At 40.8% G+C, this 24,833-nt stretch overlaps 1 protein-coding gene across 2 annotated transcripts in view; it reads left to right on the top strand.

The window, feature by feature from the left end:
* Positions 1–8,756, top strand: part of cdh11 (cadherin 11, type 2, OB-cadherin (osteoblast)) — a 95,169-nt gene extending 86,413 nt beyond the window's left edge. For both annotated transcript variants that reach the window (XM_069658081.1, XM_069658083.1), the window contains exons 12-16: positions 1,798–1,919; positions 2,586–2,703; positions 4,305–4,556; positions 5,962–6,113; positions 6,249–8,756. In XM_069658081.1, the coding sequence (XP_069514182.1) occupies positions 1,798–1,919; positions 2,586–2,703; positions 4,305–4,556; positions 5,962–6,113; positions 6,249–6,611 (1,007 nt within the window). In that variant the 3' untranslated portion in view covers positions 6,612–8,756. The remainder of the gene's footprint in view (positions 1–1,797; positions 1,920–2,585; positions 2,704–4,304; positions 4,557–5,961; positions 6,114–6,248) is intronic.
* Positions 8,757–24,833: the final 16,077 nt, after the last annotated feature.

Below are 24,833 nucleotides of genomic sequence, written 5' to 3'. Positions count from 1 at the left end.
ATGCTCACTCATACATCTAATTCTTCTGCTAATAGAAGCTACAAAAGTAGCTGACAATTGTAATCACCTTCTTTGCTGTGTGATGTGTGTGCATGAAATGGTAAACGGTATAGGACGGAGAGACAAGTGAAAAATGAACAAACAGATGGAAAAATCCCAGATAGCCACCAGGCTGTACATTTGCTGGCATCCAGAGCCCAACCTGTCATTCTGCAGAGCTGGAAACCATCCATGATGTTTTGTTCACAATTTAAGTGAATTCAAGCTGCTGCATTTAATGATTTTTTTTGTTTTTTTCCCTCTGAGAGGGACAAGAGTAAGCATTTTTTGCTGTGAATGTCAGTAAAGAACAGCCTAAACCTAGGTAAACTTATTACATATTCAGCTTCAGTGTCAGGAGAGACTCGCTTTATGCAGATGCTTGGTGGTTTTATTTTTTAAGTGTATCCAGGTGGTTCCCGAGTAAGTGGCCAAAGTTTGGTGTCTACAGCCGGTCCGTGTAATTGTTACCTTCATGAACAGTTTGTCTACGTGGCATGTTGTTCTCATGTAACATTTGGGTCAGAAAACAGACAGAGACACACATCTGGTGTTTTCATTCAGCTATCGGTAGACGTCATTGATACCCAAGATTCAGCTCATATGTTCTAGCCAATAACTCAAAGATTTCAATTAGTTTTGAAAGTTATTTCTTTGTTTGATAGAAGATGAAAAATCAGACAAAAAGAAAGACAATCAAAGAACAACTTTTAAACTGCTTAAAGGCTTATTTAAAATGACACAAAAACAGTTATTTAAACAGTGAAGCAGTGAGACAGAAGTAAAAACAGTTGAGGCACTACTTAACTTTAACTATCCACCTCCACCACAAACAGTCCTGCTAACTATACACAAAGAGTGGGGGAAGGAAAGAGGGAAATGCCAGTTGACCCACAGGCCCTCCGGAGTTTTCTCTCCCCGGGTTAGGCCCCAAAAAACCCTCCAAACAGCGAGCCACAGAGGCCCCACCCTGGTATTCTGTGGTCGGGGCTCAAAACTAGCAGAGCGCCGCGTGGTTTCTCTGTGGCGTGCTCGACGCCAGACGGCCAGATGGAAACGGGCTCACCGCCCACAAAGCTAGGACCATTGCAGGCTACGCTAACCGCTAACAGGCCCTGGGAAGCTAAATAAATGCCTGGTAATGACAGGGTAGTGGAAAAGTCATACTGACTAGAATTGCAAATATGCAAGGCAGTATGGTTTAGAAATGATGGGGGTGTTTTTTTATCTAGAAGATAAATGGATAGCTGGAAAATTCTCGCTCAAATGTTCTTAATATTCTAAATGAACAGAGCTTGTTACTTGTGTCTATTTTGGTTGTTTATTCATCATTCTGTCTGCATCACACTATTTCTCTTTATTTTAATCTCCAGCAGGCATAATTTGACATTTGTCACTTTTGTTACTTTTTTGGTAAAGCGTGGGAGCAGACAGAAAAAAAGCAGCACACTGTCTGACTGGATATTTTGATGTCTCACAAACTCGTGTCTGTAATTTTGGCAAATCAAAATAACAAATAGCTTGCTGAGTGGCTGACTGACTGACAGGCAATCTCGGTGGAAAATATTCATAGATAGCTTTGTGTTTAAACAATGGCAAACATGGATTAGAATGCAGACACACAAGCAATCACAGGCACATTACTGAAACACAAGTGACATTTTGTCTTTAATGACTTCGACACTGCTTTGAGTTTTTGTATGCTGCAGGCTGCCGATTATTTGGCCTTATACTGTGTGTGTCTGTGTGTACGTACAGGAGGCCACCACCAAGACACCAAAGTGCGCGTTAACATCAAGGTGAAGGACGTTAACGACAACCCCCCAGAGTTTGCTACAGACAACGAGGTCCTCATGTGTGAATCTGTCGCACCAGGAAGGGTAAGTCTGTCCGTGGGAGAGTGTGGGACTGCAGGAATGTGCTAAAGTGATTATGGTGAATAATAGAGATGTTGCCAATACCAGTTCATCTGTGAATATCAGTGCGATATAAAAGACATTTTATTATACATATATTATTTTGCAGCTGTATACTACGGAACATGTACAGATGTGATATTGTTGTTGTATGGCTTGGGTCAGAAATCCTAGCATAAACAAGTTAGTAGTAACACGTTAAGCTAACATTAGCGGCTGCTAGGCTCACCTGTGACCGCAGAACAAAGTCCAAGATACACAAATGATTAACATGAAACAGTTTTATGTTTATATTTATTATATTTACTTTATAAAGAAATTGAGCCCTTAAAATGTGTGATGGGATTTCTGCTAGCTTTGATTAACATTATACTTTCACTATTTACTAGCAACACACTGTTTTCTATTGTCACATATACTGAATATATGTCAATATAATTTACCAGAAATCAGACTCAATAAATATGGTATCAGTACTTACTTAAGACAACATTTTAGGCTGTATCAGAGGCATTTCTTATATTGGTATTGGTTTTGGAAACACCTTAATAAAAAAGGCCTAAAATGCACCTACAAACAGTATTTCACATTCATGTGTTTCTTTCTGATTTGCGTTTGTTTGTGATTCAGATGATTAAAACCGTAAGTGCGACGGACAAAGACGAAATGGCTCACAGACAACACTTCACATTCAGTCTCGCTCCTGAAGTCGCCCATAACCACAACTTCTCGCTCAAAGACAACAGAGGTACGTGACCTTTAAAAAGGTTCGGTCTCTTTATTTCTCCCACCTATTCTGTCTCTTTTCATTTCCCTCTTTCTCCTTTTTCTTTCCGTTTCCAACCCTTTCAGGAAGTCAGTCTCAGTGTTTCTCTACCTTTGCTCTCTTTCTCTCTCCCCCCTTTAACTCAGATTAGATCAAAGCATAACCAGATGGAGGCTTACACTACCTTGTAGAAAGCAGCAGGTGCTCTGAATCTCTCTCTCTCTCTCTCTCTCTCTCTCACACACACACACACAAATGCACACATGTCCTGCGGGCTGTATTAATTGCAGTGGGGTCTCTGTCCGTCTGTACATATATCTTAGGGGGCCAACTGATTGAATTAAGTTTTGTGAGTACTGGGAGAGAGACTAACAGAAGGAAAATGAGAGCGAGATCAGGAGACAGAGAGGGATTGAAGAAAAGAGAGACATGTAAGAGGATTTTGTAAATTGTGTCGAGTTTAACACATTCAACAGGGAGGGAAGTGTGGGAATTTTCAGGCACTTAGACAAAATCAAGGAGTTTATCATCAATACGCAGCAGTGTTTGACCAGCAGTACCCCTCTGTGTATCCCGTTTAATGAATTCTCAGCAGACAGACAATGCAAAGGATAGATGGAGAGATGTTAGATAGATAGATAGATAATATGGGGAGTCATCCATTCCATCTGTCCACATATTCTCAGATGCCTTAGATCCACAGACATACACACAGCTGTCAGGGAGTAGCGGCGTTGGCAGGAGGCTGATAGCAACAGATGACAGTAGAGTCGGTAATAGAGACAGTTGGGGCTTACCTTCGCTCCCTTTTGGGGGAAAAAGTTGAAGTTTTGAGTTAGTTATTGCATTTTTTTTTTCTCCTTTGCTAGTTTACCAAATAGGACAAGGATAGCAGTGTTTCCTGGGCTCCAAAAGGATATTTCTTAAAGCTTGTTTTGGCATCAAGCGGTCAGAATACATGTTTGTTTTAAGGTCTAACATGACCACGCTGTGAAAATAAAGGCTTTCTTAATGTTTAAAAGAGAGTGCTTTGGATTGTATGACTTTATAATGTCATTTTGAATTGTAGTCTTCAAATGACGATGATTGCCGTTGCTGCTTTACAGCATAGTCAACCTTGCAGGATATAGGAAAATGAGTTGTACTGGAGTGGGGTCATTCAAGGGAGATTCAATTAATATTGACTCATTCCATTAAAAAAATTAGAATTCTGAAAAGAGGTATAAACTCAAAATGATTTTGACACTGAATAAAGCAGGAATTACGGAAGATGTAGACAAATGTAGACAGCAGTAATACTAGCTTTTAAACATTTTCTCCTGAATTGATGATTCATTATTCAACAGGAATTTAATATCAACAAAGTCACACCTCATTGGCTCTTGTGGTGTAGAATATAAGTGCGGGTGAGCCACAGTGGGTGTGTTTGGTGAGCTTCTGTTGGAGTGATATTAGAAAAAGTGCATTACGTGTGGTTTTGCATAGTTTGGTATCTCCTGTTATTTGCTCTGAATAGACTCTTTCTATCAGTTTACCCGCTGATCTCTTTTTACTCACCAACAAATGTCTCCCTCCCTCCACAGACAGCACAGCCAGCATCTATGTGCTCCGCAAAGGATTCAGCCGTCGGACCCAGGATGTTTACTACCTTCCCATCGAGATAAACGACAACGGGTTCCCCGCCATGAGCAGCACAAACACCCTGACCATCAGAGTCTGTTTCTGTGACAGCGAAAACAACATGCAGTCCTGTAACGTGGAGCCCTACGTCCTACCTGCTGGTCTCAGCACCGGGGCGCTGATAGCTATACTGGCCTGTATTGTCATTCTGCTGGGTGAGAAGCTGTAATTGATTTATTTTTTATTCAAAGCAGAGATTTGGGTTTCAGAACACAACAAAGGATTAAGATTTGCTTTAGATTTCTGGGACATGGAATATCAATTGGTTACATGATAAGGATTATCTAGCAGTGTTGTTTATAGTATGAGTCTCAACAAAATGAGAACCAAATAAAACCAGACATGCTTGATATTTACTTTACACTTGAAATGTGTTTGTGGAGTTCAGTCCACATCTGTTCATTCCCCCCAGATTGGAATTTCACTGCGTTATTTGAGCTCCTGCTTAGATCAAAGGCCCAGGAGTTACATCTTTATCATCAGCTACATAGTCCCTTCAAGGTTGCATTGTTTTCCTGGAGGGACCGGGGTTTGGCATTCACGTTCTGTGGTCACAACTAGTTACCTTGGGGCCAACAAATTTCACATGAATGTGTCCTGCTGTGGTCACGGAGCTTCATCCCCGTACAGGGAGCCTTGCCAACATTGCCAATGCAACAATTCTACATTCATGCACACTTTTTCCTGGTGTAGACCTTTGAATCCTCAAACTCCATTTAACTGATTGATTATGGAGTTTATCATGTTGACAATTCTGTCTTATATCAGGCCACATCTTTGCTTTTTTTATTTAGAATCTAAGATTATGTTTTGTGCCATATGTTAGCTTCCACTATAGCTGCAGCTGACCCTGAACCTTACACTTTTCCTCCTAATCAAGATTTGCCCATTAAACAGAATTGTTCATATATTTTCTGACAGGAAGCCTAACGTATGCTGTTTACAAAGAACTTGTTTTTTCAATTCAAGTGAATAATTAGTTGTTATTTGATTGAAATATCAAAGTTAAGTAAGTGTTAAAGTGCATTAAATTATTATGACTGTATATTTTTTATGTTTACACTTGGGCCCATGCTTGAAAATATATGTCTATCCCTGAGGACCATCTAGTTAGTTTAGGAAATATACAATGTGGTCTCAAATACTCATAGGTAAATGTTTCAAACGTTAAGTTGTGCCCGAGTCAAGTCAAGTCTTAGTTTTCTGTCTCACTCGGTAGCCAACATTGCTGCCGTTATCTGTCTTCATTTTTATGAACAACTAAAGTTGTGTCCACAGTTAGATTTGTTGCTCACACGGTGCAACCACCTGACTGAGAACATATCAGAAGACTGACGTGTTGATAACCTACTGCAATTAAAATGGCGCGTGTGTGTACAGCACAATACAATAATGATATTAATTAAAGTGTCTAAGGTCTAATTACACTATCTCCCACAGTGCATACTAATTACCTCATGCTCGCTTTTCTCCTTTTGCACAGAGGTTGGGTGGGAATTGTTATGTAATCACTAAATGCAGAATGATTTTTATGAAGTTGTGTGTGTTTCTCCTTGGCAGCGATAGTGGTGTTGTTTGTTGCACTGAGGCGTCAGAAGAAGGAGCCGTTGATAGTGTTCGAGGAGGAGGACATCAGGGAGAATATTATCACTTACGATGATGAGGGAGGTGGCGAGGAGGACACCGAGGCTTTCGATATCGCTACACTGCAGGTATGAAGAAGGGCAAGACAACAAAAATCTTGTTTTGTATTTTTGAGAAATAATGTCTCAAATTCTTACAGCCTCTTGTCAGCCGTTTCTGACTGTTCCCTTTTAAAGCAAGGTGTTCTCTTTCTACATCTTCAGAACCCAGACGGTGCCAACGGCTTTCTGCCAAGAAAGGACATCAAACCAGAGCTTCAATATCCCATCAGGCCCGGCGGCCCTCCCGCAGCCAACAGCGTCGACGTTGATGACTTCATTAAGACTCGAATTGCAGAGGCCGACAGCGACCCGACTGCCCCTCCTTACGACTCCATTCAGATCTACGGGTACGAAGGCAGAGGATCGCTGGCCGGGTCGTTGAGTTCCCTCGAGTCGGTCACAACAGAGTCTGACTTGGATTATGACTATCTGCAGAGTTGGGGGCCGAGGTTTAAGAAGCTGGCGGATTTGTACGGGACCAAAGACTGCTCCATAAACGATGAGGATGATGGTGAAGACTCTTAACAGTGGTCTTAATGAGTGGACGCCCCCAACTTCGGATTTATTGATTCCATGAGGATTTGCTAACTGAGGGTTATCAGTCCTCAATACCCAATTGTTACCAACAACCACCTGATCAGTTCTTGCCAATTTGTCAACGAACTTTGGCGCCTCTTTCGTCCCAATGAACGCTTGGACTCAAAACTCCCTCCCAGCTTTTCCTGAATCTCTTCTTCCCCTCTAGGTCCCTTCCCTCTCTCTTTCTACAGACTCGAGCATTGCAGGGCTGGGAGATTTGATGTGTCGCCACATTGAAAGAAGATTGTCGGGATAAATGTGTTGCTGTATGATCAAAATGACTTGCTTATAGCTTATGGTTTAGTTTCTTAGAGGTTCTATATACTTTTGTGGACTGGATTCACATGTTTCCTCAATGGTTCCTGAGAGAGTTTATTCCCTTAAATTGGGTTTATGTCCCTTAGCTGATCTGTTTGTGGTGTTTTTGTAAAGACACGCAGGAAGAGAGGACAAGAGATCAAAGCAAATTAAAAGAAAGGATAGTACAGAATCCAGCGTGATGTTAGACAGAGACATAAAAAGATTTTCCAGTAGGGTCTAAAAGTTAAAGCTTTTTCAGATTTGTTGTTGTGTGTGCAGAATTCAGCAGGTTCTGTGGTTTAGATAGCGTGACAGACTCTGGGTTGTTGATACTTTGAAGACGCTCGCAGCATCTTCACAGTATGGTGGCCTTATAATAAATAAACAACAACTCCAGGGGTAAACACAACAAGTGTTACGATAGAGACCGCTAGCTTCAGTAGCCACACACAGACAAATGAACACACAAGGACTGAGTGTGTGTGGAAACGCTACACAAGTACCTTTTTTTTATATCTCCCACGAAGAGACGAACTCAACATGGATCCGACAAAAAAAAACTAACTGTGGATGATTCTTTGTTTTCATTCTTCACTGCAGAGAAGACGTGAAAAGAAAAGTTGCCCTCCTTCCACGCCCTGTGTCCCCCCCGTTTCTCCCATTACCAATCACTTCCCATACCGAATCCACCAATGAATGATCACTTCCTCGTTCAGAGTCCACCAATGATGATCAATCACGATGAGTAAAAACCTGTGAGCTCTAAAAATCGCCTTAAACTTTATGGACACTCTTGCAACGCAGTGCATTCTCTTTTTTGGTTTTTGTTCCTTTTGTTTCTTTTGTAACTTGAGACGTATATCCAGAAAGCAAACTACTCTCCATGTTAGGTATGTACAGAGCAATGTGCAGACATGTGATATATCACTTTGAGGATCCAACTTGCGCCTCGTGCACTCTTAAAAATAGGATGTGCTGTTTCTGCCAGAGCCGTAAGTGTAGACCGTGAAAATGCGCATTGTGTTTTTTCCCCCAACACCAGCTATGTTGGCAGCAGCATCTGTTGTATCAACACGTGCTGCTGTTTTAACATAAAATGTGCACATTGGAAAATAACACAAAGTGTGTTTTCTGAGTCACATATACAGAGAGGCTGGAACCAGAACATCCGTTTTGAGTGTGTAGATTCTTGTTAAATCTCTTTTTTAATGTTATTATTATATTATTATGATTATTATTGTTGTTTTTTTATTATTATTATTATTATTATCATTATTACAATTGTTTTCTTTGGCTGCAGCTGCACAGGAACAAATCCATGTTTAACTTTTTGCAGCTCAAAAAGTCGTCTAAAAATGGAGATGCTACTTTCATTTTCTGGACAGCTTTAAGAAATGTTCTGCCAAAAGTTAAATATCAGCTTTGGTTCATGCCTGTGTGAATACAACCTCTCTCATTTCTTTTGTTTCTTTTTTTTTTTTGGTTTTCATTCTTTGGCGTTTCTTCGTTCTTTCTCCCTGTTCAAGAGGAAAACTAGCAATCTGTGTTTGTTGCAGTGAGAGAACGCCTCGTTTTTATTCTGTCAAGTTTTATGGTACCGATTTGTACAATTTTAAAAGTTCTTATTTTAGTATACATGCAGAATATTCCAGTATTACAACAAAAACATGTTAAGAAGATAAGATTAAAAAAATGTTACAGCATCACACTTATATTTTCTGAACATTGTACTGTTGCTTTACTATGTGCTTCAATCTCCGAAGCGAAAAAAAACTTTGAAATAAATGCTCTTTTTATAAAATGATATTGGACTGTGTTTGGGAGTCAACTCAGTGTTAGCGTAAGGTTGTTCAGTCCTGCGAATTGTACTGAAAGGTTGTTGCCATCAGGGGTCTCCCTGGCAGATATGCTACAAATTAAAACAAAAGTCTACATGCTCCATCGTACATGTGGGAATACTAGTCCAATAAAGTGTAAATGACGAAATGCAGCTTGTCACATTTAGAACCAGGAAAATAAAATTTGATTTTTACACCGGCACTGGTGCCAAAACTCAGTAAGTTCCGCTGTAACCAAATTTTTAATTTGAACTTTAGGTCATTTTTAGAATTATAAATATTTTATTAATCCCCGGGGGGAAATTCGGGCATTAAAGTTACTCTTACACAGAGAAAGCATAGAGAAATATATGGCATAAAAAAGAGGTAAGAAAAATGTATGTAATAAGAGATAAAGATAAAGATTAAATGCTGAGAAGTGGAGCGATGGTGATTTAAATATGAATGCCAGAATTAAATATAATTGCAAGAATAAAGTTAAATGCAAAATAATAATAAAATAAGAGTTATTTACAAGCCTGTATTTATGTCAACGTATTGCGCAGTTGAATTATTGCACAATTATCCAGCTTATCTACAGTAAGAGTTCAGTGCACAGTTTGAAAAAAACATGGCGACCAAACTCTGACTTCAGCGTGACAACCATAGACTGTATAAAAAGATGGACGACATGACAGCTCCCTAAAAATGAAGCCAAAACATTTCGGGCGCCCCCTGTTGACTGGCTGCAGTATAGGTCATAAAGCCCGCCTCCTACATGTTAACAGATGGGACATGAGTCAAACTATAAAATCAAAATACACGGCAAATACATTTTTCTCAAACATGGTTTCTGTCATTATAGTTAGTTCTTATCATGCTGATTTACGTCCAAGTGTTCATTTTTCTGACAAGTTTATTTTTAATTAGGTATTTGATGCTGTCAAAATGATGATAGACAGCTCTGTTGACAAATTAGGCTCCTGCAGCCGATCAGTTCTGGGTGAGCAGAGCGGAGGACGATTCGCGAGTGGAAACGTAACTAAAACAATCACTACAGTCATTGAAGTTTCCATACCTGTGAACGTTAACCTCAGACCAACACAGAGAAGCTGTTCTGCTGTTAAACACGCCGGCGTGCGGGATCCTTGCTGTTTTTTTGGTAAGTTAAGTGTGTGTTTGGGTTAGCGGAAGTGGCTACGGCTGCTTCACTCGCCGATCTTTACTGCGCAGTCTCTGGCTCCATAGGACATCACCATCGCAAGATGGCAGCGCCTATCACAGGGGCTATTTTGGCATCAATTTCGTACAATGGGAGCAGATGGAGATGCGTTGTCCATCTATATGTACAGCACAATCCAAGGCACTGTTGCTGATGGACGTTCAACATCTGACGCTGTGGTTCTAGCATTAACTTTGTGTTCATCATGACTTAAAATAAACATAACTGCCAGTGAGATAACCTTGTGATATAAAAACTTGTGTCATATTATTACAAAGCACGGTGCACCACTTTTGGGTTCTGGAGCATTCAAATTTCATGGCTCACTGGTACCTTGAAAAACATATTCAAACCAACACAGCTTTTTATGTTGTTTTTCCAAAGGGCTCCAAAACCCAATAAGAGTCTACAACTATACTAGCAACTCTGTGAGGCTGTACCTGCACAGTGGTGCTTTGGTGTAAGCGTATATAACAATACTGTTGGCAATATCTGAGCATAGCAATTGAATGCTTACATTTCCCAGTCAGCACTTAACACAATGCGTCATTAGTAATTGGTCATAAAGCATATGTGGGAGCAAGTGATACCAGGTCACATTATAATAGAAATTAGGCTTCCTGTAATCAATTGCATATTGCAGATTAAGCCAATGGCTCTGCAAACACAGCTTTGGAGAGACATTAGAGTTTTATTTCACCTCAGCCATAAAGCAATTCCACGTGCAAACCGATGCACACATAGTGTAGAAACAGACGCACAACACAGACACACAGATTTCATTCATTCACTCCTAAGGGAGCAAAACTGAAGGTCAGGCTGCACTTCAGATGAACAACAAAAGAGGTGATATAGAAAGAGAGAGAGGGTGAGGAGACACAGGAGAGAAAGTGAAAGGAAAGAGGAGACATAGATCAGAGGGGGCATGGAAGGAGAGAGGAGCAAGGACTGTTGTTATATTTCAATTCTTGTTAGAGCTCGTATTATTCTCATGTGGGGAGGGCAAACCGATGTGACATTAATTTATCTTTCTGATCTGACGAGGTATTTTGTAGAATTAAAAATGGATCCTCTAAGAGCCCGGCATTAATAAAGAATTTGGGCTGAAGATGATTTTCATTATCACAAGCATTATTCATTATGAATCCTGGCAATCGTGAGAACCATTTAAGACAGTAACAGGAAAATGGCATTCTCCTGCAGGAATAAAATTTGCATCATTCAACATTGATGTAACGTTGACAGCAAAGTGACCACGAAAAAGCTGAAGCCAGACTTGGAGGAATTGAAAGCTGCACTAAAACAGAGAAATGGAAGTGAGTCAGTCTTTGAAAGTACAAATCACAACAGGGTTGCCAGAAAGGTTGTTCTAACCCCTTATTATGTTTTACTACATCACTTCTTATTAGAAATAACACATTTATTCAACAGACATCGTGGTGCTCAACTGTACCGAGGGCGAGGCGCAGGCCAGTAGGGGTGTGAATCTTTCAATATCTCACAATTCAATTCCGATTCAGAAGGTCCTGATTGATCCAACATCGATTCTCGATTCAAACTGATTCACAATCAATGCCCTATTTGTTACAAAGGGGTGCTTATTTCAGGATTTACTCCAGTCTGCTGTGTGCTAAGAAAACCACAGTGGCAAATTATTAAATGACATTAAAGCACAGCAGAATGTCTTCAAGATTATGCAGCTTTTATATTTGATACAATAAGGTAAATACACAGAGGCAACATAACACAATGTATTTTTGCTTAACTTGCAAAATTAAACATCGTTTAGTACTTTAGTAAGAAAAACAAGTTCAGGTTAAGACCTCTGTATTTATCAGACACTTGCCATTTCAAATAATACTTTTACACAAATAAGTGTAAAACTACTATTTTGTATGTTTTATAAAAACAATCACAAAATGATGCTCGACAGCTCTTTGAGACATCCATTTTCAGCTTGTGTGTGGGCGACTTCAGATTCACGCTTCACGTGCATCGCTCGCGCTTGTATACGAGACTGGAGCTGCCAGCCGTCCGTGATGTAGCGAGCGGTGAATGTCACGAATGACAGGTCGGCTCGAGAGGTCCACGCATCGCAGGTAAGAGCTATTCTGTGGCCGTTGGTCCAGGCTTCCCCCCCGTACATTACAGAGGCCGAGAGCTAGCTAACGTTAGCAGCGCGACTGACTAGCCAGGGCCGACACACTCCTTGCTGGAACTGTTTACAACTGATGGGAATGGTGCACGGCAAACAATGCATGCAGCGGGTTTGCCATCAACCCAAGGCAAGTACCCGCTTAAGTACTCCATGTCTTCTTCTTAACATAATCCCTAAATGTGGCAAAGGAAGTTTTGTATCTGTCATCATGATTGAAGTAAATTAAGGTTGTTATCAAAGGTTAACTTCCGATAGTTTTAACTCGTGTAACACAACCTGCTGTTTGCAGGTCTCTTTATAACCATTATATTGGTTTCCAACTCTGCCGCCCCACTGCTACTTTAATCCTTTGTTAAGTAACAAGTTGGATTTCTTGCCAGGTTTGGCTCCGGGCATACCAGGGCTAACCCCGCCATAACCCTGCCTTCTTCATCGCCCCCCTGAGTGAGAGCCCTGGTTGGAGCAGTTTTGAATCACCTCTATACTTCATGCTCTGACGTTAAACTGGCCTCCTTAAGTCCCTTTTTTGTTTGTACTTACTGGGAGGCTGCTGTGAGTGCAGTGCCTTTGTCTGCTCGCCCAGCTCCAATGCTCATTCACAGCTTATTCTGTGTGAACACCAACACTTCCCCAATGCTCTGAGGCTATAGTTTGGATACTAACTGAGCTAAATAGCGAAAAGCAACAAGTAAAACATCTGTCTATCAGTAAACTCTGTAAATCACAGAGGGCTGAGGCAGAGCAGCTGGGGGACAAAAACAAGACATTTTCCGTCCATATATTACGATCCAGTTTCAGATTTTCTAATATGTAGGATAGAAAGATGGTGAGTGGAAAAAAAAGAGAAAGAGAGATCAAAAGGAGATGAGGAAAAAAAGTGAACATTTGCACCACCTGGTAACTGGGTCCCACCGGGAACTAGGGAGGTGGAGGGAGGAGGGGGAGGAGAGGTGAAAGTCTGCACCTGACTGAACCGAGTCTCTCTGGGAGAGGGAGAGGAAGGAGACGGGGGGGAAATCGAAGGAAAATCAATCAGAAAAGGAAGAAGGACAAGTAAATTATCGTGTGTGCCAGCTAGAGGTGAAAGAAGGGAAGGAGGACTGAGAGGGCAGAGGGAAGACGAGTTTGAGAGGAGGGAAGGATTAAGAAGCAGGCTGCAGAAAGGAGGAAGAGAGGGGAGGTGAACTTTTGCACCTGTTTATGCAAACTTAGCATCTCCACCTGGGAGGAAGACAGATGCAGAGACAAGGACAATCAAGTTTGCCTGGTTCAAGAAATACAAAAAAAACTTTTAATAGCTAATGGGCCAATGTGATGGTATCAGAGCGTGTAATCAGGCACTTCTGCAACATAAACAGCCATCAAAAGATTAGCACACTGTTGCACCAGCTACGTTTATGAAAATGTGCCGTAAAATTCGGTGAATAAGACGTACTTTTAATACATTTTGTTTCATCTACAAAGTTGGCTGCGTTCTATAAACCGGTGCGACAAATATACCAGAATAAAATGCAGAGAGAGGTATGTTATTGTGTTGCGGTATTTTACCCAGACGATGGCGCTATCCGGTTGTTAAGTCGTGACGTCACACCTCCGCATTAAACTGCTTCCGGGTCCAAGCTGCTACAACGTCTCCTATTTCCTCGCAGTTTTAAGCCAGGAAAACTAACTTGATTGTTGCTAACGCTTCGATACATAAATGCACCGTCATGATCGTCATTGCAGCCACCGCCCTCACAACAATCAATGTTACCGCACCGGTAGCGAGCAAGCTTACAAACTCGACATGGCGCAAAGATGGTAGACTGTAATGTGTGTGTTTTGAATGTGTTTTAAATGAAAATAAATTGAAATAGTGTTGAAATAACTTAATTAATTAATAGCTTTAGTAAACCTTTTCCCTCTAAGATACACCCAAAAACAGACTGCGTCTTATATTCCGGTGCGATTTATATTCTGGATTTTACGGCAAGTGCATCACAGTTTTAATAGGAAAGAAAAAAGTTTTGATATTTTTGTTCCTGTTATTTCCAATTTTGACCATATTTATGTTTAATACAACCATAAACATGTTTTAATGGTAATCCTTGACTTTTTGCATACTTGAAGTTGTGGCAATAAATCTAAACTTGGTGCGACTGGTGCGACTGTGAATAGTTACGACTGAACCTCCTGTTTTAGCAGGAGTAACAGGCCTCGGCAGATCAGTGCTGCAAAGTAAAAACTATGCAAGTCATCCCCGTTTCTTTCTCTGTGTTTGAGCGAGCGCGTGTCCTATCCTTGGTATTCAAATCCTTAAATACCTTAACTCCATGAGTCCCCTAGGAGCCAGACTCTGGCTCACTGTGCTCCAAAAAATCTCATCAATGAACACAGACGGTGCCTGTCTTTGTGTGAGAGGACAGGATGATAGTGTGGGGATGTGTGCATGTGAATGTTGGATATTTCAGATTTATGTTGCATTCACGTGGATTCAGAGAGACGGCAGACAGCAATCTGGGTATCATTTCGGAGGTTGACAGCAGAATCGTAAAAACCAGGTGAGGCTGGCTGAGAAAACCAGCCACAGCGAGAAGGTTCTCACTGTCTGCTGTCTGCCTAATTCCATGTCAACGCAGCAACACAACAATCTTTGTGCACTCAGGTTTGTATTCCTGTGTTTGTGTGTGATGTACTGAAGCGTCATCATTAGTATTCATGTCAAAAATGTGCGATGTGGTGGTTTGAAGTAATCTGCAGCTCACACTCGCACTGTTTTTGGAGCCTCATGTGGAGAACAAGCTGTCTGCTGGTAACTCCAGGTTGTGTGTGTGAGTGTGTGTGTGTGTGTGTTTTAGAGTCAGAGCTTGTGTGTTTGTGTCCCCTTTACTTCAGTTCTCCCAAAAAATGACTGTGAGGAAGTTCTTACTTTACATTACCACTAAAACACTGCAGTCTGCCCTTGATATGAGTGTGCCCTTGAGTTTAAAACTGATGGTTCAGTAGTTTAGACAACATCCAAGACTCATTGAGCCAAACCATACATACATACATATGGAGAGTTGCAGCACTCTGAACAGGAGTGTTATTGCACATTGTGTCTGTTTTGGTGCGAGTGTGTACTGTTGATAATAGAGTCTGACCACGGCAGGAAGAAAAGCCCTGCTGTATCTCTCCGTGAGGCACCGTGGGTGAAGGAGCGTGTCACTGAACGAGCTTCATGGTGTTGTTAGTGTCTCCTGCAAGGGGTGGGACGTGTTGTCCATCAGAGACGACTGCTTGGCCATCATTCTCCTGTCAGCTACTACCTTCACAGGGTCAAGAGGGCAACCCAGGACAGAGCTGGCCTTCTTCACCACCTGTGTAGTCTCTGCAGGGACAGCAGCATCTCTGCTGCTACAGGAAGATTACTCTTTAAAAGATGATGTGACCATAGAGTCAAAGAAGGACTTCAGAAGTGCCCCCTCCACTCCAAAAGACCTGAGTCTCCTAAACAGTTGGAGTCTACTCTGTCCCTTCTTGTAGAGTGCGTTTGAGTTGTCTGACCAGTACAGTTTATTGTTCAGTTGGACACCCAAGTACTTATATGTTTTCACAATCTCAATGTCCGTTCCATGGATGTTCACTTATATGGCAGGAGAGGGCTTGCGTCTTGTGGATCCACCACCAGCTCCTTGGTCTTCCCTGCGTTGAGCAAAATCCTGGGTCAGTTCTCTGTACTCCCTGTCATCCCCATGGGTGATGAGGCCATTCACATTCAAAGGTGAGGCTTTTCTCTCTCGCTCTGAATTCTATACCTGTATAAACAAGCTCCACATGATACTTTCAAAACTTTCACACAATTGATGTGTCTCAAAAAACATTTTTCATCCTTTTCCAAGCATTGTTAGAAAATAATTCAACAACTATATGACAAGTCTGTGAAGGTTCTCAGTCATCCAGGTCATAGTTATTCTAAGCTTAATCCTAGAGGCAATTGGACTTGGTTGAAGTTCTTGTCATTAACCTGCAGAGGCTTATATTTCTAGCTCTGCCCACCAGTCAGTTTAGAACTGAAGAAGCCTTTTTTGGATGAGAGGTGAAACAACTTCAAGAACTTCAACCAAGTCCAGCTGCATTAAGCTGAGAACTATATGACAAATCCCAACCCTACAGAATAGTTGCCATTTTGACTGGAAGCCTAGCACTTTCTAGAAGCTCCAGTTCAGACACCTGGAGTGAAAGGGATGAGTCTTTGAGCAGTTCTTCCACACGGCATCACTGGAGGATGGTAAAGCTGACTCATAGTTGCTGCATTGAGGGCAGAGAAGAAAATGGAGCTTCAGTCTTGAGACAACAGAGCGGCAGTAACGACAGATATTTAATTTATTCATAATCAATAGTTTACACTGTATTAAAATAATGCATATAGCATTTGATTTGGCACTGTATTTCTTTTCATAAAGCTGGGTGAGTATGACTGCAAAGCAATTAACTGACAGCTTCTCCATTCAGTAGCAACTTGCGCTCGGATGTGAGGATTCATCTAAAGAGGTCAAGTGCATGGGAACATTTATAGACCAACTCAAGGAACTCCACTTCCGCAACAGTGCCGATCGAACAGCAGCACTAAAGTCACATGCACCCTCCTTAGAAAAATAAGGCGTGCTCTCAACTGCTTTCCAGCTATGCTCGCTGTACCAACAGAAGAGGCAGATATTAAATGATTTCCAGTGGCCAAAGGGCCGCACATATTTTACACCACCGACAGACTTGTTGCTGAACTTTATCATCAAGCTGATATTTTGCCCCACCTTAATATTCCTCCACAGACAGGAAGCCACAGTTGTATAAGAGTGGAAGTCCTTCAAGGAAAATATGCTGTCATGGGCATTCAAGGTTAAACTCATCTCACTGAATCCTGTACCCAGGCACAAACTAACCAAAGAATATTTGTGGATGCTTCCCTTTTATTCTGTGTACTCATGTAAACGTAAACATAACTCTACTTAATGGTTCTGTATTTTTCTGGAAGGACAAAAATGAAGCAAAGATAATCAACAGTTGGCAGGGGAATTCAATAAGTGGGCAGAGATATACCCTGGTTTGAGTCTCCTGAATGCAGTAGCCTTGGTCGTCTTTGTCTCCAGCATGGAGAGTCAGCGAGGCTTCTCAGAAATGAGCAGGGTGAGTGTTTTTCAATCAAGAAAGAGAGCAAATTATGTACATTTTCAGTGAATTCTCTTAAGTGATGTCTTTTTAAAATGCTTGCATTTAATGGTTATGCAAATCTCTTTATATGAACTAACAGCAGAGCATCTGGCTGTGCGCCTCAGAATCTCAAATAAATAGACCTGTCCATGAGGCATACCCGAACAGAGAAGTGTTGGACATTTCAAAGCAAGAATAATCAAGTGTTCAAGCAAGGAATGTCAGCCATGTTAACAGACACATGACACAAGGCTAAAACTTTGTTCAGACCAAAAGCTTTTCACAATGTTCACACGTTGCTCCACTACCCGCGGCAGCAAGATCATTTTGTTGATTTATGTTGGTTTAACGCAACCCTCAATTATTTGCCCTTCCAGATTCATCTGAAAAACAAATGGCGTCATGTCTGGGGTTTTTCCCATCACCCGGTGACGCAAACTGCCCTGTAAAGTCCTCTGGTGGCCTCATTTCACTGCCACTTCCTGCTACTTGTGGATTCTCAGCAGTCAGTTTGATTACCCGTACGCCACAACGTTTACTAAGATTTCTCAAATGGTTACCAACTACCTGCGTTCCAAGTCAGCTTTGGAGTTCAACGTATTTAGAAATTTGGTATTATATTATGTAAATTGTTTGTATTTCTTGATAGTTGTTCATACTGACATTATCTTGAGTAGTTATTTGTTTGCAATAGTTAGTTATTCAAAAATGGTTAGTTTGACCTGTTTAGGGCTTAATTTGCCAATCACACGCTGGGCCGACACGCTGTGCCACTTCCACCACCAGCAAATACTCAATCTGTGGGAAACAGTTAAGACGCGCAGTATTTTCATCTTCCCGTCTGTCTCCGTCCATGTCTCTGCGCCTCTCGCTCCTCACTCCCCTGTTAAGATAATTACAGTTCATTCTGTGTCAGTGTGTAGGGGGATCCCAGGCTGGCTGAAGCCTGATTAGTTTTTAATCATGAAGTGGCACTCGAGTAAACAGGGAAATATTCTTGCTGTCGCTCCAGAGAGGAGAGATGTGCGTGTGTGAAATGGTTTGTGTACAGGCTGGATGTTGGATGGGTGTCCTTGGGTGCACTACAAACAGACAGACAGTAAGTCAATTAACCAGTCACGCAGGCAGTCAGTAATGTAGTTATTTATCCAGTTTGCCAGTGAGTCTGTAAGTTGGTTAGATGCATGGGAAATCTGGTTTGGGATCAACTTGATGTCCTTGAGCAAACTGCAAACATACACAGCAAGCAACAGCACACATGGTATGTTAACCTAACTGTCAGAAAATACTTAGTGAGAGTTAATCAGTTATTTAGCTTTTGTCTATGTACAACAGTCATTCAGTTTGGCTGTTTCTCTGAACTTTCAGCGCGAGCCCTAATCCAACAGGCATGTAACAGATGGTACAACGAGGTGAGGGGTCAATTCTGCCATTCATAAAACAACATGCTCTCACAACACAGAAAAAACTAATGTTTGAACTTTATACATTTGTGTTGATCACTTCATAATGTTTTTAAAGGGCCATTATGTTTATATTCAGCTGTCCACAATCAGAACTTCAATAGATTAATATAGATTAGGGATCGATCGATTATCGGCCGATTTTGACGCATATCGGCATCGGCCTTTTTTTCTTCTTCAATTTTTCAATTTTTTTTTTTTTAATCCGACGGCCGATAAGAGTGCAGAGTGCTCACACACACAGCAGAGAGGAGAAAAAGTTCATTTCTTTGCAAATTTTATTTAACTTTGTTTTATTTACTTTATAAAACTTCAGGAAGTTATTTATTTATTTATTTAAATTTTCAGTTTACTTTATAAGAGATGCTGCTGACCCTGGGAACTCCCTAAGCTTTTTGTTTGTTTGTTTAATAAACATATGCTTAAAGGCATTTAAACAAAGTTAAGTGTTGGAGTTTGTATTATTCAAAATTTTGACGCCAATATTTTCACTTTTACTGCAAATGAATATCGGTTATCGGCCTCCTTGACTACTAATAATCGGTATAGGTATCGGCCCTAAAAAAACCATATCGGTCTATCTCTAATATAGATAACCCATATTTTACACCACATATGTTGTACTTAGTGAAAAGTGAGGACTTGGCTAATGAATTAGCTATCGGTGTAGCCTCTATAGCTTTGATAATTGGCGTATGCTGTCACAGTTGCTACATCCATAATTCGACTATGATAACGCCCTACTAAATTCAACTCCATGTTGGAGTTTGTTGTTAGCTACCGTGACGTTGTGTTATAGACAATAATAAAGAATAAAAAAAAAGACACATATTAGCTTTTGTTGAAAACAAAATTTTGGGGCTAAAGGCTTAAGACACAAGAGCACAAAAACAATTTGAGATAGTTTTGTTCCATAAAATTATTTACTTTAATTTTTACTTACTTCAAATGTTGTTTTTCATATGGTACGTATCTTTTTTTGGAATATATCTCTAAGTACATCACCAAAACAAAACTTATATTATATCCTGGCTAGTCTCGGGGGGGAAAGGACCATTATCAACATCAGGGGCAGCCAAGTTTTCTTTTAATCACCCATGACATCCTAACTTAGTACATTTTTAAAAAGTAGTTATAATTCATACATGGATACAAAGAAATATTCCTTACTAAGCAGGAAAATGCATTTCCTCATCTAAATAATTCAGGGCGGAAAATCTACAAACGTTGGTACATGTTTGATGACTCAATACATAATTTAAAGGGTCCCCTCATTTGGGAATGTTAAAGGTTTCTCAGGGCACCATGCATGCCCTAAACAACAACAAGTATGTTATCCTGAGGAAACTGGAATAACCTTTTGAAAAAGATCTTCCATCACTCGTTCTACATGAATCCTAACACGAGAAAATTGTCCATACTAGTTCACTTCCTGTGTAGAGAGTTACTGATTTCAGCTTTAAATCAAAGAGTAGATAGATAACATTACCTGATATAAAATAGAAGCTACAAACAAACTCATTAGATTGTGTTCTCAATCCAATGGTTGTCAACATCTTTAAAAGATTGAAGCCATAAACCCTAAAAAAAAACTTGAGTTTGCTGTTGGAAACAAATCTGAAGGCCTAGAGCAGAATGACTTTCAAGTACTTTCAGTTGTGTCATTATTTCAATCATAAGTCCAAGTTAACAGATTGATCAACAGCAGACTCTGAGGTTTCTTAAATCCTTCAAGATCAATCTTAAGATCAATACAAAATAAATGTGGCTCTCAGTGGAGGCTTGGGAGGAAATTGGCCATTTGCAGCGGTCCTCAACTAATTCCAGAGACTGGAGAGAACACTGCTGGAAAAATATAACCAGATACTTTAAGAGGAAAAATATAAGAATACAAATCAGATGTGTTAGAGCCAATGTGGCTCAATGGAGGCAAATCATTTCCCTATATTCTGGGACTGACCCAAACTGAGTTTTTACTGGAATGGCAATTCACAAAACATTAAGCAAGGTATTCAAGACTCAAGTACCCCTGAGTTTCGAGAGCCTTTATTTGGGTCACATTCTGTCTTTGAAAAGGAGGAGTGATACAAAGCTGCTGCTGCAGGCCCTTTTGGCAGCAAGTGACAAAATAAATCACTAGAAAGTGGCTCGGTCCAGTGTCACTTACACCAAATGATTTTGAATAATTTTGGAAATATTTGAAATGGAGATGATGACTTTCTCTTTGAGGATCCAAAAAGACACATTTGGAATAAGTGGATTCAATTTATTACACCAATGAGAGCAGACTTTCTATGATTCCACCAACTACTCGTGCTCCTCTGACCCTCTTTAGGGACAGCATGAAAGTTCCCCTAGTTCTCATGTAAATAGCTACATCTTTAGGATTTTATGCGATGGGCATATGTGAGAAAACAAATTGTAAATTGTTAACAGTAGAAGTGAAAGCACGTATTGGTATGCATGTTCAATGCTTATTGGTAGGAATATAGACATGTTTCTGTAAATGTAAGTTTGCTGTCTGGTTTGTGTTTAAAGCTTGCTAACTTGTGTACATGGATGGGGCAAAAGGCACCTCAGCTGCTAACATGGGACTCAAATTTTTGTCTCATTTTTGGTTATGTTGGCTAAAAAAAAAAAGGTTTATTTGTAGGAATGAGAATGTTTCAGTGTTAATGTTGACATTTATCCATCTAAATCATCTTCTAGTTGCAACCAATGACTGTATATATAGATGGACAACATGTCTCCATCTGCTCCCATTGCACGTAATTGATGCCAAAATAGCCCCTGTGATAGGCGCTGCCATCTTGCGATGGTGACGTCATACGGAGCCAGAGTCTGCGCAGTAGAGATCGGCGAGTGAAGCGGCCGTAGCCACTTCTGCTAACCCAAACACACACTAAACTTACCGAAAAAACAGCAAGGATCCTGCAAGCCGGCGAGTTTAACAGCAGAACAGCTTCTCTGTGTTGGTCTGAGGTTAACGTTCACAGGTATGGAAACTTCAATGACTGTAGTGATTGTTTTAGTTACGTTTCTACTCGCGGATCGTCCTCTACTCTGCTCACCCCGAACTGATCGGCTGCAGGAGCCTAATTTGTCAATGAGCTGTCAATCATCATTTTGACAGCATCAAATAAGTAATTAAAAATAAACTTGTCAGAAAAATGAACACTTGGACGTGAATCAGCATGATAATAACGAACTATAATGACAGAAACCATGTTTGAGAAAAATGTATCGGGCATGTATTTTGATTTTATAGTTTGACTCATGTCCCACCTGTTAACATGGAGGAGGCGGGCTTTATGACCTATACTGCAGCCAGTCAGCAGGGGGCGCCCAAAATGTTTTAGCTTCACTTTTAGGGAGCTGTCATGTCGTCCATCTTTTTATACAGTCTATGGTTGCAACATAGTATCATTACCTTATATGACCCCTTAGCTTCACCTCTAGACTAATAAAATGGAGAGTATTTTAGTTACCAAATGAGTGCATACTGCTTCTGAATGAACTTTTAAGTTGTAAAGAAGAGCCAAGTAGTCGAGTCATGCTAGGTAAACAAGACAGAGAACACTGAAGAAGTGAAAGTGCCAAAAATGACCAAAACTTTCTTCAAAACTAAATTATTAGGATCAAAGTCCGATCCTCAAGGCAATCCCAGTTGTTCCACACATTTGTTGGAAGTTGAAAGACAAACCTGTTTATTTATAATGATGTTCAGTGCTGACACTGTCAGGCATGTCCTCAGGTGAAAACTTTTTTTTTTTCAGAACCCCACTCTGGCCCAACTAATGCAACAGCTAAATCTCAGCCGTGTGGCGCACCTGCTGCATGTCCTGGGGAAATACGGGAAAAAAAGGCGGCTTTCATGCAATTTCAGAGAAATCGAAGGTTATGTTGGCAATTAGTTGAGATAAAAGCTTAGCCCTGTTTGAAGCCACCAGCTGGACTATTATGTTTCAAAATCTGGCTTGGTGCTCAAAGCTGTGTCATGGGAAGATTAAATGGGTCTCCGAATGATTGAGGACAAATTGGTATTCGAGCCTATTGGCGGAAATATTAAAAAGAAACTCCCAAAATGGTGCAGTACGAGCAAAAACCACAGTTTGGGAAAATAGTTGAGTGAAAAATGTGTAACCTTTGGGAAAAAGGCTGTGAATGGACTGAAAGATAAATCTATAAAGAACAAATGTCCTATTTCATTTAATGATGACTTAATTTTCCAGGGCTGTTGATGTGCAGGGTTTAGTTCTGCAGGAAAGAGATTCTGTTTGTCATCTTTTATCTGCCCGGCTTCTTGTGCTCCTCTCTCTCTTTATGTCCATCTATCAAATATAAAATCTTATGACTGAATGACTCTATGTGGAAAATGACAAGCATCATTTGGTGACTGTCTAGAGGTCATTTTCTTCATAGGTACAAACACTGGAACATCTCTTGTCTAGGGGTATTAAAGGGTTCTTTATGTCCATACAATCACATGCACGTACGATCATGCTAAAACAAGAATGCACTCAAAATAATGCACAAACAGAGAACATTGAAAGCAGGCTTTGTGATGGAGAGGTATCGACCTCTGGGGTCTGATGAATCAAACTACAGCTCTCTGATTTTGAGTGTGTGGCTGTGTTTTGGTGCGTCTGAAGCTGAACATAACAAATGACAGGTTAGGGAGAGGGCACTTTTACACAGGGGAGACAACAGAGAAAGCTCTGAGACCAGAGGAAAGAACAAAAACAACAACGTGCGTGTGTGTGTGTGTGTGTGTGTAGGTTTGAAAGTGAGAGAGAGGGACAGAGCGAGCCTGTGTGTCAGTGGGTGAAGGTTATGTAAAAGCAATCAGTGGCCTGTTTAATCTTTCAGAAAGAGAGCTTGCTCATTTCCATAATCATCATCTCTCTTCCCCTGATCCCCCACGCTGCTTTGCAGCAGAGCCAGCAGTCCCAGACAGTGAAAACAAGTCTTTCTGGGATCCAGTGAGACCAGCTCCTCCACTTCTCATCTCCTCTGGTCCTCTTCTCCTGACCTGTCCTCATAATCCTCTTCTGGTCTCATCGTCAGCTGTACTTGAAGTTTGGGTGAAAAGCCTTGCTGTTGCAGAGAGAGGGTGGAGGCAATAATCTCAGGCAGTCTCTCCTGGGAGGCATTCATGGTGTTACACAAGTGGAATAGTTGTGTAGGAGTCTAGACATTGTTCAACCATCAAACAAGCATTTTGAGTACACTTGCACCTGTAGCCAGGATGCATTTTAGCTTCAGTCTTACTTTTGTTAAAACCAAAGTCTAACTCTGTTGTCTAACTTTGATGGATTAAACGAGTATTTTTGCCTCCATGAGACATTCAGATGAAAGCTCTGTGAACGTGTGCCTGAAGTCTAATAAGCTCAGCACGCAGGAGTTTGCACAAAGCTCTCACCGCATTGTCACCGAAAAAACTCGTCTCACATTCCTCTCTTCATTCTCACGTAGTCCAGCAAAAAGATTGCCTTTCTGTGAGGCAACTACCAGTTACTCTTCGACCATTCCCTCATCCATGCATTGGGTGGCAGGTCTGCAACTGTAAAAAGTTTTTGAGCCCATACTAATGGATTTCCAAAACCATAAATGAAAAAAAAAATAACTTTCTGGTTTTCATTGTGATAAAATGTCTTGGTTCTGTAGACTGGAAGCCAACCTGCCAAAAGACAGGGAGTTAAATTATTGTTAATGGTAAGTATTTTTACCAATGACTGTATATATAGACGGACGACGCGTCTCCATCTGCTCCCATTGTACGAAATTGATGCCAAAATAGCCCCCGTGGTAGGCGCTGCCATCTTGCGATGGTGATGTCATATGGAGCAAGAGTCTACGCAGTAGAGATCAGCGGGTGGCGCCACCGTAGCCATTTCCACTAACCAAAACGCACACTAAACTTACCGAAAAAACAGCAAGGATTTCACTTGCCAGCGTGTTTAACAGCAGAACAGCTTCTTTTTGTTGGTCTGAGGTTAAAAGGTATGGAAACTTCAATGACTATAGTGATTGTTTTAG

Source organism: Semicossyphus pulcher, unplaced genomic scaffold (assembly GCF_022749685.1).
Source record: "Semicossyphus pulcher isolate SPU_LCO1_2020_fin unplaced genomic scaffold, fSemPul1.0.p SCAF_12, whole genome shotgun sequence".
NCBI lineage: Eukaryota > Metazoa > Chordata > Actinopteri > Labriformes > Labridae > Semicossyphus > Semicossyphus pulcher.
This window is presented reverse-complemented; position numbering and strand designations above follow the sequence as displayed.